We start from the raw sequence: 26,902 nt of genomic DNA on the forward strand, positions 1-26,902 counted from the left end.
ACACTTCTTTATATGCCTTTTGCCTTTTTATGATTTTCTTTTATTAACTGCTCGAGGCTCAAAGGGGTAAGAGCATTATGTATAAGATATAGCAGTGAATACCCCCTTTTAAGGTGGGATAGTTCATTGCCCACCAGGGGTTGGGACAATCATGGGTTCCTATATGATGAAAGGAGGTTCATAGAACTCGTAGGAACCAGGGTGATGGCCATGATGATGGGGTAGAGCTCATGTCTTGGCGTTTTCCCACGTGCTAAATGTGTTTGTCCTGACCATCTTTTGCATTTTGTGGTACATTTTCCTGTTGAATGTGGCCAAATATGCTTTTATCTTTCCTTTTAGCTACATCAACCTCCGGGCACCACTCCAGGCCGTGACCCAAGGTGTGGGCAAGGGGAAGGGGCGAGCTAACCCTATGTGGACCCAGTGGAAGAATGTGGACCCAGGTGGGAGAAATGATGAATGGGGTAGTAATGAGTGGAAAGAGGGTAATATAGGTGGATGAGGGAAAGGGACGACGCAACCAAAATTGGGGCTTCCCATGAAATACCATCCCTAGAGCCAAATGGTCAGTAAAAGAGATCCCACGGGACTAGAATACAAGGTTAATATCCCAAAGGCGTCTAGGGGACAAGGGCACAGACCTAACCCATTCTTTCCGCTAAATCCCTCCATTAATCCATGAGCAAAAGTGTCCATGATAAGCAAACTACAATACTCAATTACCAAATGACAAGGCATACCTTTGGGTTCGGGAGGCCCACCTTCAAACATACGATCATGGCAGATGGGCAAGGGACCATATGGTTGGCTCAAGTAGGGGAGAAATGGCACAATGGGCTAGCCGGTGGCTGCAAGGGGTTGCTGATTGCCGGCTGAGGACCATCTTGGAGAAAAAAAATTCTCCTAGGGATATCACCCACAAAATGGTGGGTAACATCTGGCTCTAACTGAGACGTGATCTCTCGAAGAAGTGGGCGAAGCTACTCGAATGGGAGGTCATGAGAACTCCAACAATCTCTTGGTTACTGTAGACTTGTCACCTGCACATATAATAGATGAAAAACACGGGGCAGCATGCTTTCGCGGCGTCTCATGATCGCACATGCTATATGTTAGGCCATAAAATCAACAAAAAATAAAATATGCAAATATGCATCTATCTACCATGAGAAATATCATATGATGTTGCTTCTAATGCAAAAATCATCATACTATGCATGCTACCCTAACATGCATATGAAGAAGGTTGAAGCTATTATTTAGTGTAATCATAAAGCCAGTGCAACCAACATATCATCAATTCAATATAAATATGCCTGCCTATATGATTACTCATGCAACAAATCCCAAAGCAAATGCAAATCCAAACACATGGAGGATGTTGTGGGCGGGAGGTGGGAAAATATGATGCCACACATGGATGATCATGTGAGAAAAGGGAAGAAAAGGATGCAGTCTAGTCCATGAGATCTTCTCTTGCAACCAAAATATAGAGATGTCAACAACCAAGCTCATAAACTCTTGATGGATGGCAACCTCCGGCATATCACTTCCACCATTGTTCTTATTATTAATGTCATGGCTTATGGCCTTCATTGGGTTATGATTAGTAGGAAAGGGAGGTCGTCGAGATGGAGAAACACTAAGGGATTGCACATGATGATTACACTGGATAGGGGAGACTATGGAGTGATCAAAACCCTAAGGGTGCGTCCAAGGAGGAAAAGTATGATCAATGAAGGCCTTTTCCTTGACACAATAATCAGGAGGGGGGAAGGGCTCACAGTTACTGGAGATCATATGATCAGGGGTGAGGGAATCACTTGATGAAGGCTTAAGATGATGACCATTAGGAAAAAGGGAGAAAGAAATATTGTATTCAATGGATTGTGCTTTCCCAAAATCATAATCTAAAGGCTCAAGTGATTTGAACATAGAATCATACTCAGGAGAAGTGGGAGCCTTATCAATTTCCTCAATATCAAAGATTTGGTTTCTCCTAAAAGGAAGATTGATCACTTCCAACTACCCCTCTTTATGCAAACGAAAATGAAGATTCTCCTTCCCAAGGGTACCAATGGGTATATCATCATAAATAGTGCCCGAGGGGAAGGGAAGACCAATTTCATCTTTATCATCCTTGTCAGTGTCATAAATGGGAGCACAATCAAATTGAGGACCAACAATTTCTCATTTCTCCTTTTCAATGTGGAAATAATCTTCAATGTCATCTTCCAAGGGGTTAATTGAATCATCTCTCAAAAGGTATTCAAAAGAGGATTCATCGGGAGTAGTATCCTTGAGAAAGGCAAGGTTGGTCTCAATTTCACTTTCCATGAATTCATCCTTACCAACACATGTATCCTCAAAATCATCATTTTCATCATGCGGACCCAAGGAGGACTCGTCTTCCTACTCATTACCTAAATTCTTAATGTCTTGATGATGCTCGATGAAGGCTTCCTCTTGGATGCTTAATGCAGGGTGTACTTGAAAATCTCTAAGAAATCCATCAACGAACTCTTCAATAGATGAGATGCTCCTAGGTTCATGATCATGTAGCCATGAGTTATGACCACCAAGAGATCCCATGAACAATAACATAAGGACATCTTGGTGGACAACCTTCTCTCTTGAAGCATGTGCATTAAATATTTCTATGTGGTCAATTGCGAAGGGTGGATCACCATCAAACACGGGTACCCCACGTACCATCCTTCCCGCGACATGATAAGGATGCCTAGGGATGCTAGCAATGTCCAAAGCCACAAAATTTATCAAAGAATGACAACCTATTTGAGGTATACATGAAAATATGTAGAAGTCGCCAAGGTGAAATTAAAGATGCCTAGAAAAATGTTTGCCTCACCCTACAAGCATCGACCTTAAAGTTCAATGAACAACTAGGGATTCGTTCTTCCAATGGAGTCGCCAATAATGTTATGTCAATATGTTGTATGGGGAACAAAACACACGTTTCGTGTCCCCTGCAATGGCGCCAAAATGTTACCGCTCAAACTAGTAGGGAACCTAAAGGGCAAATGTTAGGGCAAGGGCAACAAATGGAGACTTAGACCATTGTCACCTCAACTAACGCTCCCTTCTATTTACGAACTTCCACCAATGGGAGGATACCCGGTATATGATGGAGTCACAAATGAAGGATAAGTCAATGAAATGATGTGGAGTGACCCAAACAATCCCTTTCCCGGAAGAGTTAGAAAGATAAGGCTTGCTTGACTTTTAAGCAAAGTGCGATGTCTTCTAGGGAAAGGAAGGGAGGATTTAAGGGTTGGGTTTATGGGATATGACTTATGAAGGAACTTCCGAATCCCTAAAATCCTTATTGTAATTGGTATCTCGGATGGTTCTTGAAGAATTATCTTTTCAAAGGAATGGGACCACACGGGATCAAGTGGACTCGGTCTAGAATACGAAGAATGAGTAATAGCAACGAATAATGTTCTTACCCTAGACAAGGTAGGGAAAGGATCAAAGAAAGAATTTTCACTTGAAGGTGTTGATTTGATCCTATGAGGTACTAACCTTGGGGATGCTAAGGCAATGTCTGATCTCGAAGCTAGGGCTTGGCTTTTCTCCCAACACAGTCCGAATGGCTTCAAAATTGGAGGAGACCTTCAAGAAACACCAACGGAGGAGACCATGGGAGATCAAACATTTTGGAGGGCTAGCTTGTCGAGAAATTTATGCCCTAGATGCCCCAACTTGGCTAGACCTGGAAGAAGGTGAAAGAATGTGATTTTTGGTGACCACCTTTTGGTAGATCAGTGCCTTAGTCTTTGGGAGAATGGAGTCTATGATGAATATGAGTAGGATTTCTTGATTCCCCGTGCCCCAACCTGGCTAGACTTGGAAGAAGGTGAAAGAATGTGATTTTTGGTGACCACCTTTTGGTAGATCAGTGCCTTAGTCTTTGGGAGAATGGAGTCTATGATGAATATGAGTAGGATTTCTTGATTCCCAGTCAAGGAGGCCTTAAGACCACTTTGCTAGCCTTTTAGGTCAAGGAAAAGCAATCTTGCAGCTTTTATACTTCGATGTACAAAGGAAATGGCTTATCAAGGTCAAATTCTTTGATAGAATTACCCCTAGGAGATTTCGTTCATATTACATGGCCCATACATTGAGAGATGCTATAATAGAGACAATTCCACAATTTTAAGCAGTAAATGCATGCAACAATTAGCCCTAGAACAACGAAAATCCCAGTCCAATGTACATGACAAAGTAAAAAAAGAATAACATTAAAAGCATGTACTTACATATAACAAAATGTATCCAACCATTCACAATTGACAAGAGAGAAGCTCTAAGAGAAGATAGACTAATATCCACACAACAAAATTCATCCATAAAGCTCCAATTCGTCCTCCAGAAAAAATGTGACATTCTCTAAAGAAGAGAGATGCAATCCAAAGTGATGATGAGCAAATGAGCTCATCTCACTTGTATTTATATCCAACTTAGGAGTTCGAATTAGACTCCTTGGCCTACATAAGCCCCCAAAATAAAATAATGTTCTAATAATTCAACTTTTGGTAACAAGCCCACCAAACTAGCTCATAAATGAAAAAGTAAACCTCTCAAGAGGTTAAATAATAATGATCTGTGCATATTGTAAGGCCCTCTAAGAGGCCTAATGAATTCCATGGGTGCCACAATGAAGAATATGACCCACAAAAGCAGTGGACAATGGGTTGGCCCCTTGTAATATCTTGTTGTGCTCCAAATGACATGTGGGGGCACACAAGTGTCCTCATGGGTCTCCAAACAAATCAAAGATGCCTACAGGTCGCCTACAAAGGCTAGGATGATGGTGTAGGTGATGCCACATCATCATGAAAGTCCTGGATCATCTGCTAAGTGTATGGTGTAAATTTGGGGCCAGTTGGGTATGATGGATCAGGTGCATCTTCCTCGTCCAATAAGTTAACCACGAGCAATCTCAGAATGGCTGTGGGGATCCATGGAGTGTTGTCTACTGTTGTAGAGGCCCATGGTTCTCAACGCACACCCTACATGTGCCAATGTATCCCTTTGGAGGATTAGGACCCTGTATAGGGAGACCAAACCCAGAATGGAGACCATCTGCAATTCTACATAAGATCCAATGCGTCCCCTAGCCTTCCAATACAACAAGTCATTAGAGAAATCAATGGACCGCGGGTGGGGACCTCATAATGACCTGCCCTTCCATAATGGGTTTCGGGATGTATAATGTCTCCTAAACTCCAAATGGGGTTAACCAATAATCCTATTAGGTGGTTTCTACTTCTAAAGGGGGAAATATAGTCAAGGTACATCCTTCAAAAGGTGGTGGCATGTGACAGATAGGTGAATGAAGAAGGGGATGAGAAGGGGCCACCCTGGGTCACATGCTGGGGTACAAGGGTGGCTAATAAGAGGGAAGCCCACAATTGGGTGTATAATGTATAGGAGGGAGCAATCGTGGTACATGAGGTGCCTCAGGCTTGATTTTTCCACACTTCTTTATATGCCTTTTGCCTTTTTATGATTTTCTTTGATTAGTTGCTCAGGGCTCAAAGGGGTAAGAGCATGATGTATAAGATATAGCAGTGAATACCCCCTTTTAAGGTGGGGCAGTTCATTGCCCACCAGGGGTTGTGACAATCATGGGTTCCTATATGATGAAGGAAGTTCATAGACCACGTAGGAACTAGAGTGATGGCCATGATGATGGGGTAGAGCTCATGTCTGGGCTTTTTCCCACGTGCTAATTGTGTTTGTCCCAACCATATTTTGCATTTTGTGGTACATTTTCGTGTTGAATGTGGCCAAATATGCTTTTATCTTTCTTCATAGCTGCATCAACCTCTGGGCATCACTCCAGGCCATGACCCAAAGTGTGGGCAAGGGGAAGGGGCAAGCTAACCCTATGTGGGCCTAGTGGAGGAATGTGGACCCAGGTGGGAGAAATGATGAATGAGGTAATAATGAGTGGAAAGAGGGTAATATAGGTGGATGAGGGAGTGGGACCACGCAACCAAAATCAGGGTTTCCCATGAAATACCATCCCTAAAGCCAAATGGTCAGTAAAAGAGATCCCACGAGACTAGAATACAAGGTTAATATCCAAAAGGGGTCTAGGGGACAAGGGCACAGACCTAACCCATTCTTTTTGCTGAATCCCCCCATTAATCCATGCCCATAAGTGTCCATGATAAGCAAACTACAATACTCAATTACCAAATGATAAGGCATATCTTTAGGTTCGGGAGGCCCACCTTCAAACATACGATCATGGAAGATGGGCGAGGGACCACATGGCTGGCTCAGGTGGCGGAGAAATGACACAATGAGCTAGCTGGTGGCTGCAAGGTGCTGTTCGCTGCCGACTGAGGACCATCTTGGAGGAAAAAAATTCTCCTAGGGATATCACCCACATAATGGTGGGTAACAAGACCGAAATCAATGTTGCAAACATTTGCCTTGGGATAAAATCGGCAAGGGTCTGGAAAAACAAAAAATCGTAAAAATCGGGAAGATATAGGTAAAAATCAGCAAACATCGGCAAACATAATATACCATGAAAATATCGGTAAAAATCGGCAAACATTGGGTTGGCCAAAAAATCGTGATTTCGTGATAAAATCGGGATGTTATTGGGATGTTCACAACATTTCCCAAGATTCTCTTCTAAAGTTTGATATGTAAGAGTTTAATCAATCCCTGAAGAGTCTGCATCATACTTTGAAGCTGTGATCTGAAAAATGTATCTCACCAATCATATGCATTGAATGAAGTCATGATATGGAAAAAATAATATGAACAACTTGTGTGAGCACGACCAAATGCAAAATTAGTGTTATGTATTGCACTGTTATAAGTATGACTGTTTGGACGTTGCACGAGATGACTGTCTCTAGCCAAGAGATGATGTCATGATCACTGCTATGAGAAATCTTGAATACCAAAATGTTGTTACTGCTACAACGATATTAGGAAAGCAGGGCATTCAAGGGCATTAGTTGCTGTTCTGTGGCACAAAATTCAAGGGAAAAAGTCTGGACAGTGGCACGCAGTTCAAGGGGCAGAGGTCTGGACAGTGGCTCAAATTTCCAAAACAGCAGCTCGAATTTCACGGAACAGGCTCGATTCCAAGGGGAGAGATAAGTACCCCTGTGTAATTAATGCTGCAATAATTCTTTGAGATTAAAAGCAAATAATATCCTCTTCCAAACTAGTTTTCCCTTCGGGGTTTTTCCAGGGTCATGTTGACCAAAAAGACAGTGTCCAAAATTTATGTGCATGCCTGTGAAATTATCAGCTGAAGTGTACAAGAGTAGCGGTAGCTTCTAGTGTTTCTTTTGAATTTTATATTCATGTTTAAATCAGTAATTAACCATCGGATGTGGGCATTAAACATGATGAGAAAAACAAACTGAAACCGGGTGGAGCTACAAGAAACAAAATTTCTACACCTTGTGCACATTTTCTTGGATATATTTCTGCTCTATGTAAATGTTCTTTGTTGATACATATTTAAAAACAAAAATCCTCTCATTCTAAATATTTTCTGTATAATACAAGACATATTTTCTATAAAAGTAAAGGTATAGTTCAGTTTGAAACGTTGAAGTTTGAACCAAAGACTTATAAAGCATGAATCAATAATATCTATATTAAAGTTGTTAAATTCTGAATTTATGAAGGTTTTAGTAACAGTACAGATCATGTTTCGGCTCATCTTCCATCTTGATTGTAGTGTGGCTCATGTGAAAATTAAAATAGTAAAATTTGGCTGGATGCTGAATGACAAACGAATGACAGTTTGGACTACAGAGCATTTAGTATTTACAATTTGTTTTATTGTTGTGTTTAGACAGAACTAATGAAACTCTCTGGTCATTCTTCCTTTATTTAGAATATGAAGAAATTTTTATGGGTGTCTGTTACACATATGTATCTACATAAAATTACAAAACTCATAACATGCACATTCATATTCATGCAGAAAAACTCTATTGGATATGGATCATGGACATGATCTATGAAAATTGAAAAAAAGAAAGGTGATAAGAAAAAGAAGTTACCTATCAGTGTTTAATGTCCTAAAAAGCACACGCTGAACACCCCTTGGAATATGAAGTGCCTCCATCACCTTTGCTGCAGTCACATTTAAATCAAATAATATAATATTCAGAGACAATTGAGAAACAACAAGCAATAATGTCATTGTCATAATCTAACAAAGGAAACTGCCCCTATATTCTCGTCCACTGCAGCAAAAGAAAGTAATACAGGTTGATCTACAGGTCATTAACCAGTTACAAGACCAAAAGGTCAGTACAGAGACATCTGAAGAATTTAAAACTATTCAATTGACTTCTAGGTCTTCTCAATGTTGGTGCCAGATAAAGGAGGATAATGTCATCAAGCAAGTCAAAGAATTGGTTGAATTGCTGAAAGACAGTGGCACCAAAGCAATCCTGGTTCATTTATTTAAGCTCTTGCAAGGAATCAACATGTCTGCTTGGCCATCTCAGTGAAAAGGTCAAGTAAAGAATGTGTGTAAATTGGCAAATTATGAAAAGATAGTCTCCAAATTCGACTCGTGTTAACTAGATTTTTCGAGGGGTTTGAAGTGCCTCAAGTCGCTATAGATTTTGCACTCCCAATTCAACATTTGTACTAAATTGACATGTTCAGATGGCTTCACCAATGTCACCAAGCTTGCAATATCCATTTTTAATTATTTTATAAACTTCGATAACTTTTCTCTTCAGGGAATTTCCATGGATAAATTCCACATAAAAATGCCACAGAAAAATAGATCAACCAGATGCAAAGATACGAAGCAATAAACTCAGCCAAATATTTTATTTATTATAATAAGAAAAGTATATGCTGACAACTGTTCTAAATGCCAAAATTGATTTACTGGAAACCTAGCTTATGGTGATGTGAGCTGCTGTAAAAACCCGGACTCCTGGAGACTGCTGCAATTGGATCCTCCTTCCTCCTTTAAGTGCCAACAGAGAATCTAAAACGATTCCCCCATCAAACTAGCTAGGGTGGATGTTTAACCAACGAAACTAGAGAACAGTTAGATCCCTAGGGAGGATAGTCTCACCCCCGAAGATGATCCACACTCGGGGTTACAAATCCTCATACAAATGCTCAGAGAGCCACAAAACATTTCACCAAATCCTCTACACATCTCCCCTATGAGCTCATACTTCTCTTTTTATTATGATGGCTTATTGGAATACCATGGGTCGTCTGAATACCATTGGTCATCTGAATACCATGGGTCTCTTTTCCTTTATTAAATAAAGTGACTTTTTAATATCCTCTTTTTTAGCCACTTTCAATTAATTAATTAATTAATTCCCTCAACCTACAATTAATGTTAATTTGTATCATAGGCTACTGAGATGCTCTCCAATCCCAATGCCCAAAAAAAAGGACATTACAGTCCTCCCTTCCCAAAATTGTTTGTCCTCAAGCAATCTATACACCTAGACTAGGATCCCAAACAAGTCTGTAGAATGCTTCATGTAATGTCCTTCACCAACTACTGACTAAGACTGGTATAGTTTTCTTGTGTACCTCGTACTTTGGATTTTGATGATTTATATTGTTTTTATGAATTTTTTCACAACTTTTGTATGCATGTAAAATTTCTACAACAAAAGAAAATAAGAAGAATAGATATAGGCAAGATTACTGCATTTTATTTCAAGGAATGGACTGCATGTACATGCTTGGCCTGTCTTTAGCTTAAATAGCTATCAATTTGAAACTGCCAATCCAATCTGGAAATTACACAGTTACTCAGGCAATACTCCACCTCTATTAATTTATTAAGATGCCCACTGATGGCACAGGTACGATAATGGTCTTTTGTTCCACCTTGATGACTACTACAGCCCTTCCCAGTTCTCCAAAATCTCACGATATACCTGTCACCTCTTTGGCTTGGTTGTAATTGCTCCTTGAACCGAATTTGGATGACTGCTCACTCAAATGGGTTACGAATGGACCCTCCTTCAACCCCTGTCACTGTATCCACAATTGCAGCACCCTGTGTGCCTTTGCAGCTGCTGTAACTTATTTTTACCCTTGTAATAGTTTGTACATTTCCTTTTATTTTCAAAAATAAAAATTAAAATAAAAAGAAAAAAGCAGAGAAATAAAAATAAGAAAAGAATAGAAAAATCAAAATCAAAATCAAAAGAAAGAAATGAAAAAAAAAAAGGGAAGAAAAAAAAATTCCCTTTGAATAAGTAAGCACGTTTAAATGCCGCTCTTTTATTTTATTTAACAATTTAAATTATTTTTTTATTTGTAATAAAGTTGATTTGATTAACCGTCCACCGAAGACTTAATTTCATTGCAGCTTTGAATGGCCACAATGAAGTGCGCCGAGATCAACGGCCTCCAATGCATTGCAGGACCCCTTGCATTCCCGAAAATTAATTGGGGGGGGGGGGGGGTCCGCAAAGCGGTTTCACTTGACTACGCTTTTGCTACATGTCCTCTATTTATGTATTGTAGTACCCCCTCGCTCGAAACCGTAAACCGCCAGTAACCCCCCTGGCAAACCATTCATCTCCTTCCGCCAATACTCCACCACTATTCTCGTCGTTTTCACCTTCCGCCAACATTCCGATACATTTAGCCATGACTATTCCTCCCGCTAAATTTATTAGGCGACTGTTACATCATTTAATTCTCCCACCAACGTTCACAAGCATTAAATCTTTTGAGCCGTTAATGGTTAAGCTAACGCAATGCCGTTATTATTTCCTTGATAAAAGTTGTTATTCCCCAAACCAGATTCTTTTGTCATTCTACCTACAACCAGAGCTTCTAAACAACACCACAAGTGAATTCTAGCGAATAGCCGCGTTCAATCATCGCTATTTCCGAGTAATTTTATTTTTCCCAAATGGCTAGCCATAAAGGAAAATCTAAAGTGTCTATAGAAAATCCTCTGTTACCCCCTTGTGATCAATTTAGACGAACTGCCCCTTATTGACACTCATTTCAAAATTGTTGAAACCAATTGTGAATTCGACTTGTACGAGCTTCACAATTGGGCGTTTCAGAAATATGAAGATGCTAGTGATGAGTTTTCTTTCTGGGAATCCTTACTTCCTCAGTTTTGTTTCCCTCAAACATACCATTTTCCAGAATTTGTCACTTGGTGTGGAGCCTGATACCTTGTTAGTTTTTGGTAGCATCGGAAGTGCTCTAGCCTTGAAAATTGATGGAGAAGCTAAGGCACATGAGTTCTAAAAAACCTAGAAACTGTTTGGTGAAATTCCACTTGGGTTGTATTTTAATAAAATAATTAATATTTTTAATAGAGTTCCTAAGTCTAAACTTAGGGAAATTAAAATATTAATGGGTATTAATCAAAACATGGGTGAGAATGATCTAGAAGGCGGATCAAGTCATGTTTTAATCTTAGCCATTGCTTAGAGACTTAATCTCGACCGTTGAAGACTCAACAGGAAAAGTATAAAATGGATGCTTGGGGTTCATTTGGAAACACACAGAGAAATTGAGGAAATTGATTCTCTGAGATGAGAAGTTCTCAAGAGGAAAATTGATTGGGGAGATCTTGCAGCTGAGGGGCAGAGAGAATCTGAGAGAAGGAATTTCTGGAAAATACAGAACAAAGAGACGAAGAGAGCTTGCAGAGAAGCAGTGCCGTAGCCGGGAGCGCTGACGTTGGGTTAGTCTGGGCCCACGCAGTCCTGACGCAAAGCCAGAAGGGCCAACGCAGAGTAGAAAAGATCCCTATCACGCAGAATCCAGAACTGTCGGAACTGCCGAGAACTGTCGGGACTGTCGGGAACTGTCGGGAATTGCCGGAAAAGCTGAGAGAGCTGATGCAGAGGGCAGAGAAGGTGACGCAGGGCTGATGCAGAGCCAGTGCAGAAATAGCTGGGGTAGCCAGTCTTGTGCCAGATCAGCCGAAATTCTTCCAGGTGAAGTGAGGTAAAACTCATCCAGATTTTTCGCCAGTATTTTCTCTGTAAAAGATTGCTAGATGAGCATCCTAGATTGTATTTAGATATTAACTGCCAATAATAAGAATCCTTAGATCTGCTACACCGGTTTTCCCACATTGGGTTTTTCCAGGGACGATTGTCTAAAAACCAATGTGTTAATGTGATTGTTCATATGCTGATGTTTCTCTTGCCGTTTAATTTTCAGTTCTAGTTTGTGAAGTGTGCAACTGAATTTATTTTGGTATTTACTGAAGTATTGGTAAATAACTTATCATAAATAAGTAGGAAAAATAAATCAATTATTGCAGCAAATTTTCACATGGTATCAGAGCAAGGTTCAGGCAAGATGGAAGCAAAGAAAAAGGGCATGGAGAACAGTAGGGATCAAAATATTTCCGAATTAGCTTCCAAGTTGGAAGAGGAGTTTGCTTGCCTATCAAGTTCTGCATCAACCGAGGACTGGTACATTGATAGCAGGGCTTCAATTCATATGAGTGGAGAACATGAATATTTCTAGGGCTATCAGGAGGAACAGATGAACTTTCAAATCACAATGGGTAACAGGACGAAGTGCACCCCAGTAGGAAAAGGAACCGTTATATTCCAGACAGCAGCAGGAGATAGTCTTCGGGCCATGAATGTACTGCATGTGCCAGGTATGGGAATGAATTTGATTTTTGTCTCTCAATTACAAGATAAGGGATATGATGTATACTTCATTGGTAATAGAGTATATGTCAAGCATCCAAGGTGGAAAAAGAGGGCCCAGATTGGAACTCGAAGCAACAGATTATACAAGTTGCAACTCGAGTCTCCTATGGCACTGATAAGCAGTAATGTCGATGGAGAAAAAGAATTAAATGAGTTGTGGCATAGGAGGATGGGACACTTACATCATGGGGCATTACGGATGCTCAAGGAAACTATTATGGGGGTTCCAGTGCTTACTACCAAGCATGATGATACATGCAGAGGCTGCATGCTAGGTAAGTACGCCAAAGCAGCGTATTCCAGAAGCAACAATAGAGCTAAGAGTGTATTGGGGTTAATACACTCAGACATTTGCGGTCCGATGTCTACAAGGGCCATCAATGGCGCTGAGTATTTTGTTACCTTCATAGATGACCATTCCAGAAAACTTGGATCTATTTTTTGAGAACCAAGGATGAGGTCTTTGATCGGTTTAAAGAGTTTAAGGCTCTAGTAGAAAACCTGACAGGAAGGAAGATTAAGATATTGCACTCAAACAATGGTGGAGAATACATGGATAAGAACTTCACTGATTTCTGTGCAAGAGAAGGGATCCGAAGAGAATGGACAGCACCCTATAATCCAGAACAGAATGGAGTCGCAGAAAGGAAGAACAAAACTATTGTTGGAGCAGCAAAGGCGATGTTATATGATCAGAATCTACCCAAGTTTTTATGGGCAGAAGCATGCAGCACAGTTGTACACATTCAGAACAAGACTCCTCACAGGGTTTTAGGAAAGAAGATACCATAGGGAGCTTTCACGGGAAAGAAGCCAGAAGTAAGTCTGTAATATCACTAATCAGGAATATCCCTCAAACACAAGCAAACTCCAACCAGAGATGGACTGGGAGGGCATTTACCAGATATGTCGCCTCTGAAAAGAGGACGAGATCTGGAGGCAACCTGGCCCTTTCCAAACTCTGTCTAAGAGTATAGGAGAAAACACACAAGTGGTATAGCAGTAGGGAAAAGAAAATAACAGTGATGCAACATATAACAATATAACCATAAGCAGATACTCAAGAAATGCAGAGAGAAATGCTAAGCCATTTTATTATACTGAGTAATAGAATGAGTACAGGAGGTGATCAGAAAGATGGCACCTCGACTTGCACAAGGCAAGTGAAGAAATATGCTCGGAATAGCAAAGGAATGGCCTCTCTCTGAACTGCGTCCAAGCTGTTGGAGAACTGCTGTGTTGTTGTTGCTACTAGAAATCAAATGAGGATTTGGGGCTATTCCCCTCCTCAAAAAATGTTGAAACTCTAGAATCAGACTCAGCTCAAGAAACCCAGAAAAACCCAGGAAGCTTTTCTGAAATGGCCGACCCCCAAAAATCGCCCCCTTGAGGACCCACGCAATCCCTCAAGGCTCTGCGCTGCCACTGAAATCAACCCTCCACGACTCTACCTGAAACTCAGCCAAAATCCTCCAATATGCAAGGGCTGATCCCCCTGCTCAACCTCCTAGCACAAATCCCCCTGCAAAACCTCAATCCAGAACTGCTCCCGAAAAGAACTGCGTCATCCCTCCCAAGACTACGCAGCTAACTAAGATGCTCAATCCTCCTGCCAAAATGCTGATGGAACTACTGCAAAAATACTGATGGAAATACCTTGCCCGAGCAGGCACTCGAAGTCCCCCGGGGCTAAGGGTGAGATCTCCGAACGGAGACACTCAATGCACTAAACAGTGCTGCAGACTAGCTAAACAGCCAGCGTGCTCTAAGTTGAAGTGACCAGCTCAAATGCACATAATCGAATGCCAAAATGAGGAGGCTCCTCTCTCCTTTATAGCATTGGCCTCTCTCAATCCCAAGGCTCACCTCCTCCAACGTAGCTTTCCTCTTGCCACGTGTTTCTCACCATCTGCGCAGTCACTCCATGTGTCTACGTGGGCCCCTCCTCTACGTGGTTCTTTGGCCCCCCTTGGCTCACCTTTTAAGTTACAACGTTGTGCTACTAGGGAGTGTCTTTATTCATGAAGTGAGTATGTCCCCCTCTCCTCACCTTTTTATTTATAAACAGCTATACAAGGCAAAATTGAGCAAAATCAAATATTCCAATTAGCCATGGCTAATTAGGAATATTACAAAGTCACCTTAGGTTATTCGAAAGTGTAGCTTATTGCCATATTCCAGAAGAAAAGCGGAGCAAGTTAGAGTAGACTACTGAAGTTGGGTATCTAGTAGGTTACAATGAGACTTCAAAGGCGTATCAGATCTACATTCCAAGCAGCAGAAAGATTGTAGTAAGGCAGGATGCGAAGTTCATGGAAGATAGAGCCTTTAGGAAATCTCGTGAGATGCCATTTGAAGAATAGGATGAGGATGCTCCTCTAGTCCAGCAACAGGGATCAGATCTGGCAGGAAGACAAGCATCTGGTTCAAGCACAGTAACCAGTACTAGCATCTCCTCAAGAGAAGAGGAGCCAGGAGTGTCACAGCAGGTATAGGAAGAGGAACAGATGGAACCTCCCACCACTAGTGGAAGAACTAGCCGAGAAGTACGACAGACTCTGAGGGACGCAGAGGAATTTGTTGGAGCTCCTAGAGCTGAGAAAAGGCAACATAGACAACCTGACAGGTACCAAGCATTGGTAGCTCAGGTCGAAGAACCCTCTAGTTTTCAAGAAGCCGTACAACACCAAGTATGGGTGGATGCCATGGTAGAAGAGTACAATTCTATCATGATAAATGATGTCTAGGAAATTGTACCAAGACCAGAGAACAGATTAGTTGTAGGTTCGAGATGGATCTACAAGATCAAGTATGTTGCAGATGGCAGCATAGATAAGTACAAGGCTAGGTTTGTCGCAAAAGGATATGCACAAAAGGAAGGAATAGACTATGAGGAAACCTTTGCCCCAGTAGCTCAATATACCTCTATCAGATCCATTATATCCCTTGCAGCACAGATGGGATGGGAGATTCACCAAATGGATGTCAAGACAGCGTTCTTGAATGGGGTGATAGAAGAAGAGGTATATATCGAACAGCGAGAAGGTTTCGAAACACATGAAAAGAGAACTCATGTGTGCAGGTTGAAGAAAGCCTTGTACAGGCTAAAACAAGCACCCAGAGCTTGGTATGGTCGAATTGACAGCTACTTATAGCAATTGGGATTCATCAAGAGCGATGCCGATCCCAATCTTTATTATCTATTGGTAGAAGGTGAGCCGTTGATTCTGGTATTGTATGTGGATGATCTATTTTTGACAAGATCATCCAGACTCAAAGAGGATTGTAAGAACCTGGAAACTAAGTTTGATATGCAGGATTTGGGGCTAATGCACTATTTTCAATGATTGGGAGTTTGGCAACAGGATGGTAAGATCTTCCTTGGCCAATGAAGATATGCACCAGAAATTCTGAAAAGATTCAGAATGCAGGATTGTCGACCTATGGCTACGCCTATGATTACCAATTGGAAGAAAATAGATGCTTCGGGAGACAAGGAAGAGGACCCCACCTTATACAAACAAATCATTGGGTCACTTATGTATCTGGTCAACACCAGGCCAGACTTGTGTTATGCTGTCAACACCCTTAGTCAGTTCATGGTGGAACCAAAAAGGGCGCACTGGGCAGCAGCAAAGCACATTCTCAGGTATGTGCGTGGAACAATAAATTTTGGATTAAGGTACACCAAGGGCAATGATATCGAATTGAGTGGATTCATTGATGCAAATTGGGCAGGAAGTTCAGTAGAAAAGAAAAGTACCACTAGGAATTGCTTTGGTATTGGATCTAGGATGACCTCCTGGTGCAGTAAGAAGCAGAAGTCTGTAGCTCTGAGCTCTGTTGAAGCTGAGTATATGGCAGCTAGCAAAGCAACATGTGAAGCTATATGGCTCAGGAAACTGCTTGTAAATCTATTCAGGAGAAGGATGGAAGCGACAAGGATCTTCTATGATAATTAGAGTTGTATCAAGCTATCTGAAAATCCAGTATTTCATGATTGCTCCAAACACATTGATATTCGGTGTCACTTTATTAGAGATTGTGTTCAGTGTGGAGCGGTACAGTTGGAGTACACTCCCACAGGAAATTAGGTGGCAGACATACTCACCAAGGCTCAAGGAAGAGCCAAGTTTGTTCAATTTCAGGAACAAATGGGTATGTTGGAAAATCCCTTTCAATAGAATGATGCAGCGTTTGAGAGGGAGTTGTAGTACAGATGCAGCAGTGGCAGTGGTAGTGTCATGGGCAACAGTACAATAGCAGCAGTAGCACAGTGTTGGTGGCAGCAGCAGTGCAGAAAGGAGATGCTTCAGAAATAGAGCAGCATGAAGGTGGACATTGTTGCTAGAGCACTTTCCTCGCTAAGAGGGAGTGTTGGTTTTTGGTAGCATCGGAAGTGCTCTAGCCTTGAAAATTGGTGGAGAAGCTAAGGCACATGAGTTCTAAAAAACCTAAAAACTGTTTGGTGAACTTCCACCCGGATTGTATTTTAATAAGATAATTAATATTTTTAATGGAGTTCCTAAGTCTAAACTTAGGGAAATTAAACTATTAATGGGTATTAATCAAAATATGGGTGAGAATGATCTAGAAGGCGGATCAAGTCATGTTTTAATCTTAGCCGTTGATTAGAGACTTAATCTCGGCCGTTGAAGACTCAACAGGAAAAGTATAACATGGAGGCTTGGGGTACATTTGGAAACACACTGAGAGACTGAGGAAATTGATTTTCTGAGGTGAGAAGTTTTCAGGAGGAAAATCGATTGGGGAGATCTTGCAGCTGAGGGGCAGAGAGAATTCGGGAGGACTTTCTGGAAAATACAGAACAAAGAGGCAGAGAGAGCTTGCAGAGAAGCAATGCCATAGTCGGGAGAGCTGACGTTGGGTTAGTCTGGGCCCACGCAGTCTTGATGCAAAGCCAAAAGGGCCAGCGCAGAGCAGAAAAGCTTCCTGTCATGCAAAATCCAGAACTGCCGAGAATTGTTGGAACTGCCGGGAGAGCTGACACAGAGGGAAAAGAAGATGACACAGGGCTGACGCAGAGCCAGAGCAGAAATAGTCGGGGTACTAGTCTTGCGCTGTATCAGTCGGAATTCTGTCGAGGGAAGTGAGGTAAAACTCACTCAGGTTTTCCGCCAGTATTTTCTCTGTAAAGGATTGCTAGATGAGCATCCTAGATTGTATTCAGATATTTACTGCCAATAATAAGAATCACCAGATTTGCTGCACCGGTTTTCCCACATTGGGTTTTTCCAGGGACGATTGTCTAAAAACAAGTGTGTCAATGTGATTGTTCATAAGCTGATGTTTCTCTTGCCGTTTAATTTTCAGTTCTAGTTTGTGAAGTCTGCAACTGAATTTATTTTGGTATTTAATAAAGTATTGGTAAATAACTTATCATAAATAAGTAGAAGAAATAAATCAATTATTGCAGCAAATTTTCACATATCTTCCTAGTCAGAGAGTTGTAATTGCTCAAAATAATGAGACTCTTTTCTACATAACCTCTGAGTCAATTTGTCAGGCCCTCCAATTAAACCCTCAGGACTCCCTTCATCCTTTTCCACTAATGCTCTTATGGAGATTTACAAGAAACTTTCTTTTTCAGAAAGAGTGCATATCTTTGAGTCTTTTTTACCAGAAAATTCAGAATTACCCATAACAAACCCACCTTATCCCTCTGCAATGTTCCCTGAGATGTCTAGGCAGGTTATTTCCTTAGTTTCTTGTCTGTTAGGATATCCCAATGATCAATGAGTTGATGAAGTTATTTTGGGCTTTTTATTAGTGTTTTCTTCTGGTAAAAAACCTTCAATCATGTTCAATTACAGTCAGTTTCTTTCCAATGCAATTCATGATCAATTATTAAAGCTTAGTGCTGAAGGGTCATTCAAGCATTAGTCAATTTTGATTTACTTATTTTTATATCATGAGACAGAAAGGTTCAAGTTTCCTTTACAAAAATTGGATGCTGAAGGCAAACCACAGTCAGTAATTCATTGGACCTCATTATTGATTTCTGGTAGCATCAGATGTCCTCTAAGCCTCAAAATTTGCAGGGAGGCTTGGACACATGCATTCCACGCTACCCAAAAATCGTTTTGCGAAATTCCACCCGGAGACAGTTTTATTAAAATAATTAACTATTATTAGTGGTTCCCTAAGTCTAAACTTAAGAAATTAAAATAATTAAAGGGTATTAATCTAACTGTGAATGAAACATCTAGAAGAAGACGAGGATCAAGCCAAAATGATGTGAGTCATTGATTAGGATCTAATATGGGTCGTTGGTTCTCAACAGAAGGATTAGAAGAAGGGGTTTGATGGGCATTTGGAAAACACATCGAGTTGAGATCAAAAGATCGAACTTATGAAGCACAACAGTTACCGGAAGAGGAATTCGAAGTGATCTTTTGCAGTGAGGGGCAGAGTTAGTATCTGGTGGGGAGTTTTCCTAGGATGGAGAGTACAAGGCAGAACGACGTCTAGAAAGGTCGACGTTGGGCCACGCAAAGCTGACGGAGTGGCAGCGTAGAGCCTAAAGGGAGGTCGAAGCTGGGAGCCTGGGCGTGAGACCAAGAGTCTGAGAGCCGAAGTTTTCAGCTAGCAGAGGGTCAGAAGGAGTAGCGCAGTCGCCAATAGAGGTGACGCAAAGACTGCATGGGGTTGACGCAGTTCTGCACAGAGGCTGATGCAGAAGGGACACAGAGGCTCTCTTCCAGCAGATCAGAGCTGGATCTTCCAGTGATTGGGTGAGATCATCTCACTATTTCGTTTTGACCAATTTCTCTCTGTATCAAATAGCCAGTTGGGCATCCAACGAATTCTACTAAGAATTACTACTGCATAATAATAAAACTCTCAGCTGTTGCACCAGTTTTCCCGCATTAGATTTTTCCGAGGACGTTTGTCCAAAAATAATTGTGTAGATGTGTGTGATGTTTATTTGTCTCCTGTGTTGTATATTGTTTCCGCAGTTTTATTTTGCTGTAGGTTACAGTGTATGTATTTCGGTATTTGTCGTAGAAAACTGCAAGTAACTTGTTCAATTAATTTAAACAATAGGTGAAATATAATCAGTTTGTTGCAGTAGGAATGGGTAACCGATTTTTCACGTGGTATCAGAGCACAGATCGTAAGTAGAAGAGCTCAAAAGCAGAGAGAAAGAGGATTTTGAAATTACTGCAGAGGCAGTGATTCAAAACCCCAGAGGCAGTGCAGTTCGAAGGCCAAGGAGGACGATGTTTTGAGGAGAAATCAATTTCTGAGTGAGTCGACAGAGAAATTCGATCTCCAGATTGAAGCTTTCCAGAGGCAGAAGGAAGCAGCGTACTTTTCCTTGCAGATCAGATCTTTAGCTAAGACGCAGATATTTTGTAGCAGTTGCTGACAGAATAGTGTTAATGGGAGAGAGAGACATTGTTGAGGGAATTTCTTCCTCAGAGAATTCCTAGCCAGGGAATTCAAATTCTCATTTGTTGAGCAGCAGCAAGGGGAAGCAGATCTACTGACTCTAGCAGGGAGTGTGTAGGCTAGCCTAGCAACAACACAGAGGAGAGAGGAGGTCATTCGACTTTTTTGATTGGCAGAGATGGCAGCCAGTGGGTTGAGAGATCAGGATCGGTTGGATGGTGCATCCAAATATGTGATCTGGAAGGCAAGGATGTCATGCCTTCTGGATGAACATTTTCTCAAGATCTACGTCGACAGTGTGGTGCTTGAGCCCACGGATCTAGATCCGCTCAAGAAGTACAAGCGAGAGATGGCAAAGGCCAAGCGGATGATCCATGACAGAGTGAAGGATCATGTAGTATGCAACATATCAGGCAAAGGGACTACCAAGGGGATGTGGGATGCCTTGTCCACGCTATATGAGGGATCTTTCGAGCAGCGGAAGATGTACATGGAGCAGAAAATGAGATCCACGCAAATGCAGAAGGGGGAAAGCATTGATCCGTTCCTTGCAAAGCTTTAGGAGACCCATGACAAGTTGGCAGTTGTGGGATCAACACCTCAGCCTACCGAGATGGTGAGGCTGGCCCTGAACTCAATTTCAGAAGAGTGGCAAGTATTTGTTCAGAGCATCCTAGGTAGATAAATATTGCCAGACTGGGAAGGGATGTGGGCCGCTCTTCAGCGAGAAGAGATGAGGAGAGACTTAGTCAAGTGCAAACTTGACAGTAGCAGCAGCAACAGTGGATCGAAGCCCAAGGAGGAGGATGAGAATGCATCCCTTGCATCTAAGGGGCAGAAGGAGCAACAAAAGAAGAAGAAAGATATATCAAATATCAAGTTCTTCTGGTGTGGTGAACTTGGTCACTATGCTACGCAAAGTCCTCTCAAAAAGAAGGACAAGGGTGATACGCATGATCCGAAGGCTGCATTCGCACAGATCAAGGAGGAGGAGTTTGCCATGATCGCCCATAGTTGGGGTGATATAGAACTGTAGTTCGAAAGAATTGTGGATGGGCAGGATCCTTGAGGAGTCCACCTCTCGGATCAATACCTTGCTACAGGAGCCCAAATCAGTAGTAGCAAGATGGACCAGGTTAGTTGATGCATAGGAGTGTTGGAGTGATAGTTGCAATGGCTAGGAGCGTCAGAGGCTGAGCAACGCAGATCCAAAGTTGGCTGCAGTGCAGTTGGCATAGAGCAGAAGTTAGCAGCAGCGCAGAGGCTTCAGAGGGTCAATGTAGATACTAGCAACAATGATAATTCCAACAACAAGATGCATCATACTGAACACCTGTTTAATAATTTTGATGCTTTTCCGTTGTTGATGCAGTAGCAGCAGCAGTTGGAGAAGGATGTAGTGCAGATGCAGTGTTGGCAGGGCCAGTAGTAGCACAGACACAGAATTTGAGAGGGAGTTGCAGTACAAATGCAGTGTTGGCAGTGGCAGTGTCAGCCGCAGTACAGATGCAGCATTTGCACAGCATTTGATGGGCAGAGATGTCATACACCAGCAACGCAAAGGGAGATGTTACAGAGAAGGGTGATGCTTCAGTAGGTTGCATTACTACAACACATTTCTCGCTAAGAGGGAGTGTTGATTTTTGGTAGCATCGGATGTGCTCTAAGCCTCAAAATTTGTAGGAAGGCTTGGACACATGCATTCCACAATACCCATAAATATTTTTGGGAAATTCCACCCGGAGAGAGTTTTATTAAAATAATTAATTATTTTTAATGGGTCCCTAAGTCTAAACTTAGGAAATTAAAATAATTAAAGGGTATTAATCTAACTGTGGGTGAAACTTCTAGAAGAAGACGAGGATCAAGCCAAAATGATCTAAGCCATTGATTAGGATCTAATCTGGGTCATTGGTTCTCAACAGAAGGATTATAAGAGGAGGCTTGATGGGCATTTGGAAAACACATCGAGTTGAGATCAAAAGATCGAATTTATGAAGCACAACAGTTACCGGAAGAGGAATTCGAAGTGATCTTTTGCAGTGAGGGGCAGAGTTAATATCTGGTGGGGAGTTTTCCTGGCATGGAGAGTACAAGGCAGAGAGCGCAGAATGACGTCGAGAAAGGTTGACGCTGGGCCACGCAAAGCTGACGCGATGGCAGCGTAGAGCCTGAAGGAAGGTCGAATTCCTGCTGAGGAAATCGAGTTTCAAAAGCCGGGAGTCGAGGTGTGAGACCGAGAGGTTGAGAGTGGAAGTTTCCAGCCAGCAGAGGGTCAGAAGGAGGAGAAACGCAGTCCCCAGCAGAGGTGACATAGATACTGTGTGGGTTTGACGCATTTCTGCACAAACGCTGACGCAGAAGGGACGCAGAGGCTCTCTTCCAGCAGATCTGAGCTGGATCTTCCAGTGACTGGGTGAGATCATCTCAGTATTTCGTTTTGTCCAGTTTCTCTCTGTATCGGATAGCCAATTGGGCATCCAATGAATTGTAGTTATAATTACTACTACATAATAATAAAACCCTCAGCTGTTGCACCGGTTTTTCTGCATTGGGTTTTTCTAGGGACGTTTTATGGTCGAGCACATAAAGGTCCTTATGGTCGAGCGAGAAATCCCTCTCCTGGACAGTCGAGTGTGCTAACGCACCCTCACCATATGAATAGTGAGTCGAGCCTGCTTACGCATCCTTATCAGTCGAGCGGTAGGCCCTGTGGACACTTTCTCTTACTTGCCCTAAGGCCCCATATAGAGTCAATTATTAGCAGTAGTCTGAAGCTGTAGAGTAGAACTACTAGTTGTAGAGTAGTAGCGGTAGAGTAGGTCTACAGGCTGTAGATTCAAGGTTGAGAGGTTCAGTCAAAAGGTGAAGTTCCTTGCCCCCCGGAGGGACAAGCGGCTTCGCATTCGTGTAGATGTGCGTGATGTTATTTCTCTCTCATGTTGTATTTAGTTTCCGCAGTTTTATTTTGGTGTAGGATGCAGTGTATGTATTTCGGTATTTGCCGTAGAAAACTGCAAGTAACTTGTTCAATTAATTTAACAAGTAGGTGAAATATAATCAGTTTGCTGCAGTAGGAATCGGGTAACCGATTTTCACACTCATTAGTGAGGAAAACTTCTGAAGGATTTTCTTTTAGTGACTTTGTTAATCAATTTTTGTATATGGCAATCTGTTTGTTAAGAGGTGATGCAGTTCCCAGAATTTCCACAGAGATCAAAAGGATTCTACACTTGAGTGAGAAGCCTAAAGTTGGAGACTAGTATTTATACCAGAATTTTACACAAATTAGAATCTACGGTTGTGAGCTTCCACCTTACAAACTACCAGTGATCCTCCCCATGAGGATTTTTGCACCAGAGTATATCAGGAAGATGATGAACATGGATGATATTCATTTTGTTTCCAGGAAACAAAAAGCTCAATTTAAACTAAAGGCACAGGTTGGCCCATTCATAGTCAACACCAGAGCTGCAGAAAGAAGTCAATGATTTGTTAAGTCAGATGAAGCTTAGATTGAGTATCAGTTGTTCATATGATCCATTAGGAATAATATCATCAATGAGAGTTGGGCAGAAGTCTACACCATATGTGCACATTGAAAAACCTGAGATTGAACAATATGTCAACAAAGAAGAAAGGGAAGAGAACACACTACAGGAAGTTGAGGAGCTATGTAAAGGCCATTAAAGCAAATTAATGAACCTGTAACTAATTTCTTGAATTTTTTTTTTTGCAGAATTAACTAACAGATTTAATGAAGGTACTTACCTGTGCACTTGTGATTGTTGATGTCTCCAGCTGCTCTGCTACGGTTACCAAAAGACCAAATCCACCCAGCCAAACTGAGCAGAACCTGGCTACTCTGTTATGAAACCAGCTCAAGAAAAGATAGAAAAGAAAGATCAACGCCTTAGAATTCAGCCTCTTCGAGGGGGCAACCTCCTTTACATTACATAAATGAACAATTCTTGGATGATACAAATGACAAAACCTCCTTTCTATATATAGGAGTCTAAGGAGTCACAATATAATCCAGCCGACCTAACAATAATAATATAAAGCCACAAAAATAACAATAGAGGGATTCTATGGGGCACAGAAATAACAATATGGGGGTAATAGGGGCACAACAATATAAATAAGGGTATAACTACAATAGTAATGGGGTAATCACTAGTATTATAGGGACCCAACATGCCCCTCTCCTTCAAAAAAGTGTTGTCCTCAACGCTTGAGTAGTTCTGGATACTTCTGCATAAAATTCTCATCCTCCCATGTGGAATCTTCAGCGGATAAGTTCTTCCACTTGATAAGATACTCTGAAATTGATCGATTTCGTAGCTGTCGAGTTCTTGTTTCTGTGACTGCTTCCGGTTCCAATATAATTTTTCCTTCCTCGTCAAGTTCTGGCAATATTGTTTGAACTGGGAGCTTGTCGCCTATAACCTTCTTTAAACATGAAACATGGAAAACTGGGTGCAATCGAGAAGCTGCAGGAAGCTCCAATTTGTATGCCATAGTACCAATCTTTTGCAACACCTTGTACGGACCATAATACTTTGGTGATAATTTATTATCCTTCTTAGCTTGCTTTAGGGACATTTGCTTATATGGTTGTAGCCGTAGGAATACCCAATCACCTACATCAAAACTTCTTTCACTGCGATGTTGATCTGCCTGTTGTTTCATTCTATTTTGTGCCAACACGAGGTTATCCTTTAAGAGTTGGAGGACTTGTTGATGTTCGATGTGATGTTCCACTGCCTGAACCTTAGAATTTTCTCTTAAATATGATGTGATGGATGGTGGTTGATACCCATAAAGTGCCATAAATGGGGTCATTTTTGTTGCTGTATGGAAGGAAGTGTTATACCACCATTCAGCCAGAGGCAACCATTTGACCCATTGTGTCTGTTTATCAGATACAAAGCAACGAAGATATCCTTCCAAACATTTGTTTACTATCTCAGTTTGCCCATCAGATTGAGGATGATAAGATGAGCTATGAGCTAACTGAGTACCAAGACAAGAAAATAATTCTGTCCAAAAATTTCCAGTGAAAATGGGATCTCTGTCACTTACAATAATCTTTGGGTTTCCATGTAGCTTTTGAATTGTTTCCATAAATGCAGTAGAAACTGTACTGGCTTTAAATGGATGTGATAATGCACAAAAGTGTGCATACTTGGTAAGTCTGTCAACTACCACCATGATGACACTCTTTCCCTCAGACTTGGGTAAACCTGTGATAAAATCCATTGAAACCTCCTCCCAACGTTGGCTTGGAATGGATAAAGGTTGTAATAGACCCGGTGTCTTAATTGTTTCAACTTTATTTTGTTGGCAAACCAAACATTCCGCCACAAACTTTTGAATATCTGATTTAAGGCCATCCCAAAAAAATTCCTTCTTAACCCTGTGGTAAGTTTTTAAAAATCCTGAGTGCCCTCCTAAGGGAGAAGTGTGCAATTCCATAAGAATCTTTTGTTTTAGCTGGGAATTCTTACAGAGGTATAAGCGATCTTTGTACCATAACGAATCATTTTGCCAGCTAAATGTATCAGAAGTACTGGAATCTTGTTGTAGCTTTCGAATAAGTGCCCACACTTCTTCGTCATTCTTCCATTCCTCCCTTGCTTCGTTTATCCAATCTGGTTGGATAATAGAAATGGCACACAACAATGCTTCCACATCCTCATCCTTTCTTGAGAGTGCATCTGCCACCACATTTTGCTTCCCTTTTTTGTAGATGATTTCAAAGTCATAACCCAACATCTTTGTGACCCACTTTTGTTGCTCTTCAGAGGATAATCTTTGTTCTAAAAAGTATTTAAGGCTATCATGATCCGTTTTTACCTTGAAGTGTCTTCCCATTAGGTAGGGTCGCCATTTCTTAAGTGCATGGAGTATTGCCAACATTTCCTTCTCATAAATAGCTTTGCTTAAAAACTTTCCCTTGATTGGACGACTTTCAAAAGCAATGGGTCTTTCATCTTGCATTAGAACAGCACCAATTCCATTTCCTGAAGCATCACATTCCACAATAAAGGTTTTTGTGAAGTCCGGTGTAGCTAAGACCGGTGCTTGGCACATTGCCTCTTTAAGATGTTCAAAGGCCTTTGTTGCTTCCGGAGTCCATGAAAATGAATCTTTCTTCAATAATGTTGTTAGAGGTGCTGCTATTCTCCCATAATTCTTAACAAACTTGCGATAATACCCTGTCAACCCAAGAAATCCTCGCAGATGCTTTATGGATGTGGGGATTTTCCATTCCTTAATGGCTTTAATTTTGCTAGGGTCTACCTTAACTCCTTCATGAGATACAATATGACCCAAATATTCCACCTCCTGGACTCCAAAGAAACATTTGGATCTTTTTGCATATAATTGTTTCTCCTCCAATAGTTGTAGCACCTTGTCAACATGTTCAACATGATCCTTCCAAGACTTGCTGTAGATTAGTATATCATCAAAAAATACTAACACAAATTTTCTAAGGAATGGTTTGAAAATTGAATTCATCAAACCTTGAAATGTTGAAGGTGCATTGGTAAGGCCAAAAGGCATGACCAAAAATTCATAATGACCCTCATGAGTTCTAAATGTCGTTTTCGGAATGTCTTCAATCTTCATTCTGATTTGATGATATCCCGAACGAAGATCCAACTTGGTGAAGTAAATTGATCCATGCAATTCATCCAGTAATTCATCAATGACAGGAATGGGGAACTTATCTTTAATAGTGAGCTTGTTGAGCTCCC

The 26,902-nt window shown here is 41.3% G+C and overlaps 1 protein-coding gene across 1 annotated transcript in view; it reads right to left on the reverse strand.

Moving 5' to 3' along the window:
* The window catches only part of LOC149222445 (cyclase-like protein 3), a 378,438-nt gene that overhangs the window by 169,288 nt on the left and 182,248 nt on the right, over window positions 1–26,902 (reverse strand). Inside the window, exon 3 of the mRNA XM_089385449.1 lies at window positions 8,079–8,151. Within this exon, the coding sequence (XP_089241575.1) occupies window positions 8,079–8,151 (73 nt within the window). The remainder of the gene's footprint in view (window positions 1–8,078; window positions 8,152–26,902) is intronic.

This window comes from Pinus tabuliformis, chromosome Q (assembly GCF_031772625.1).
Source record: "Pinus tabuliformis cultivar Carrire ecotype Pingquan chromosome Q, CPIR1, whole genome shotgun sequence".
In the NCBI taxonomy this organism is placed as follows: Eukaryota; Viridiplantae; Streptophyta; class Pinopsida; order Pinales; family Pinaceae; genus Pinus; species Pinus tabuliformis.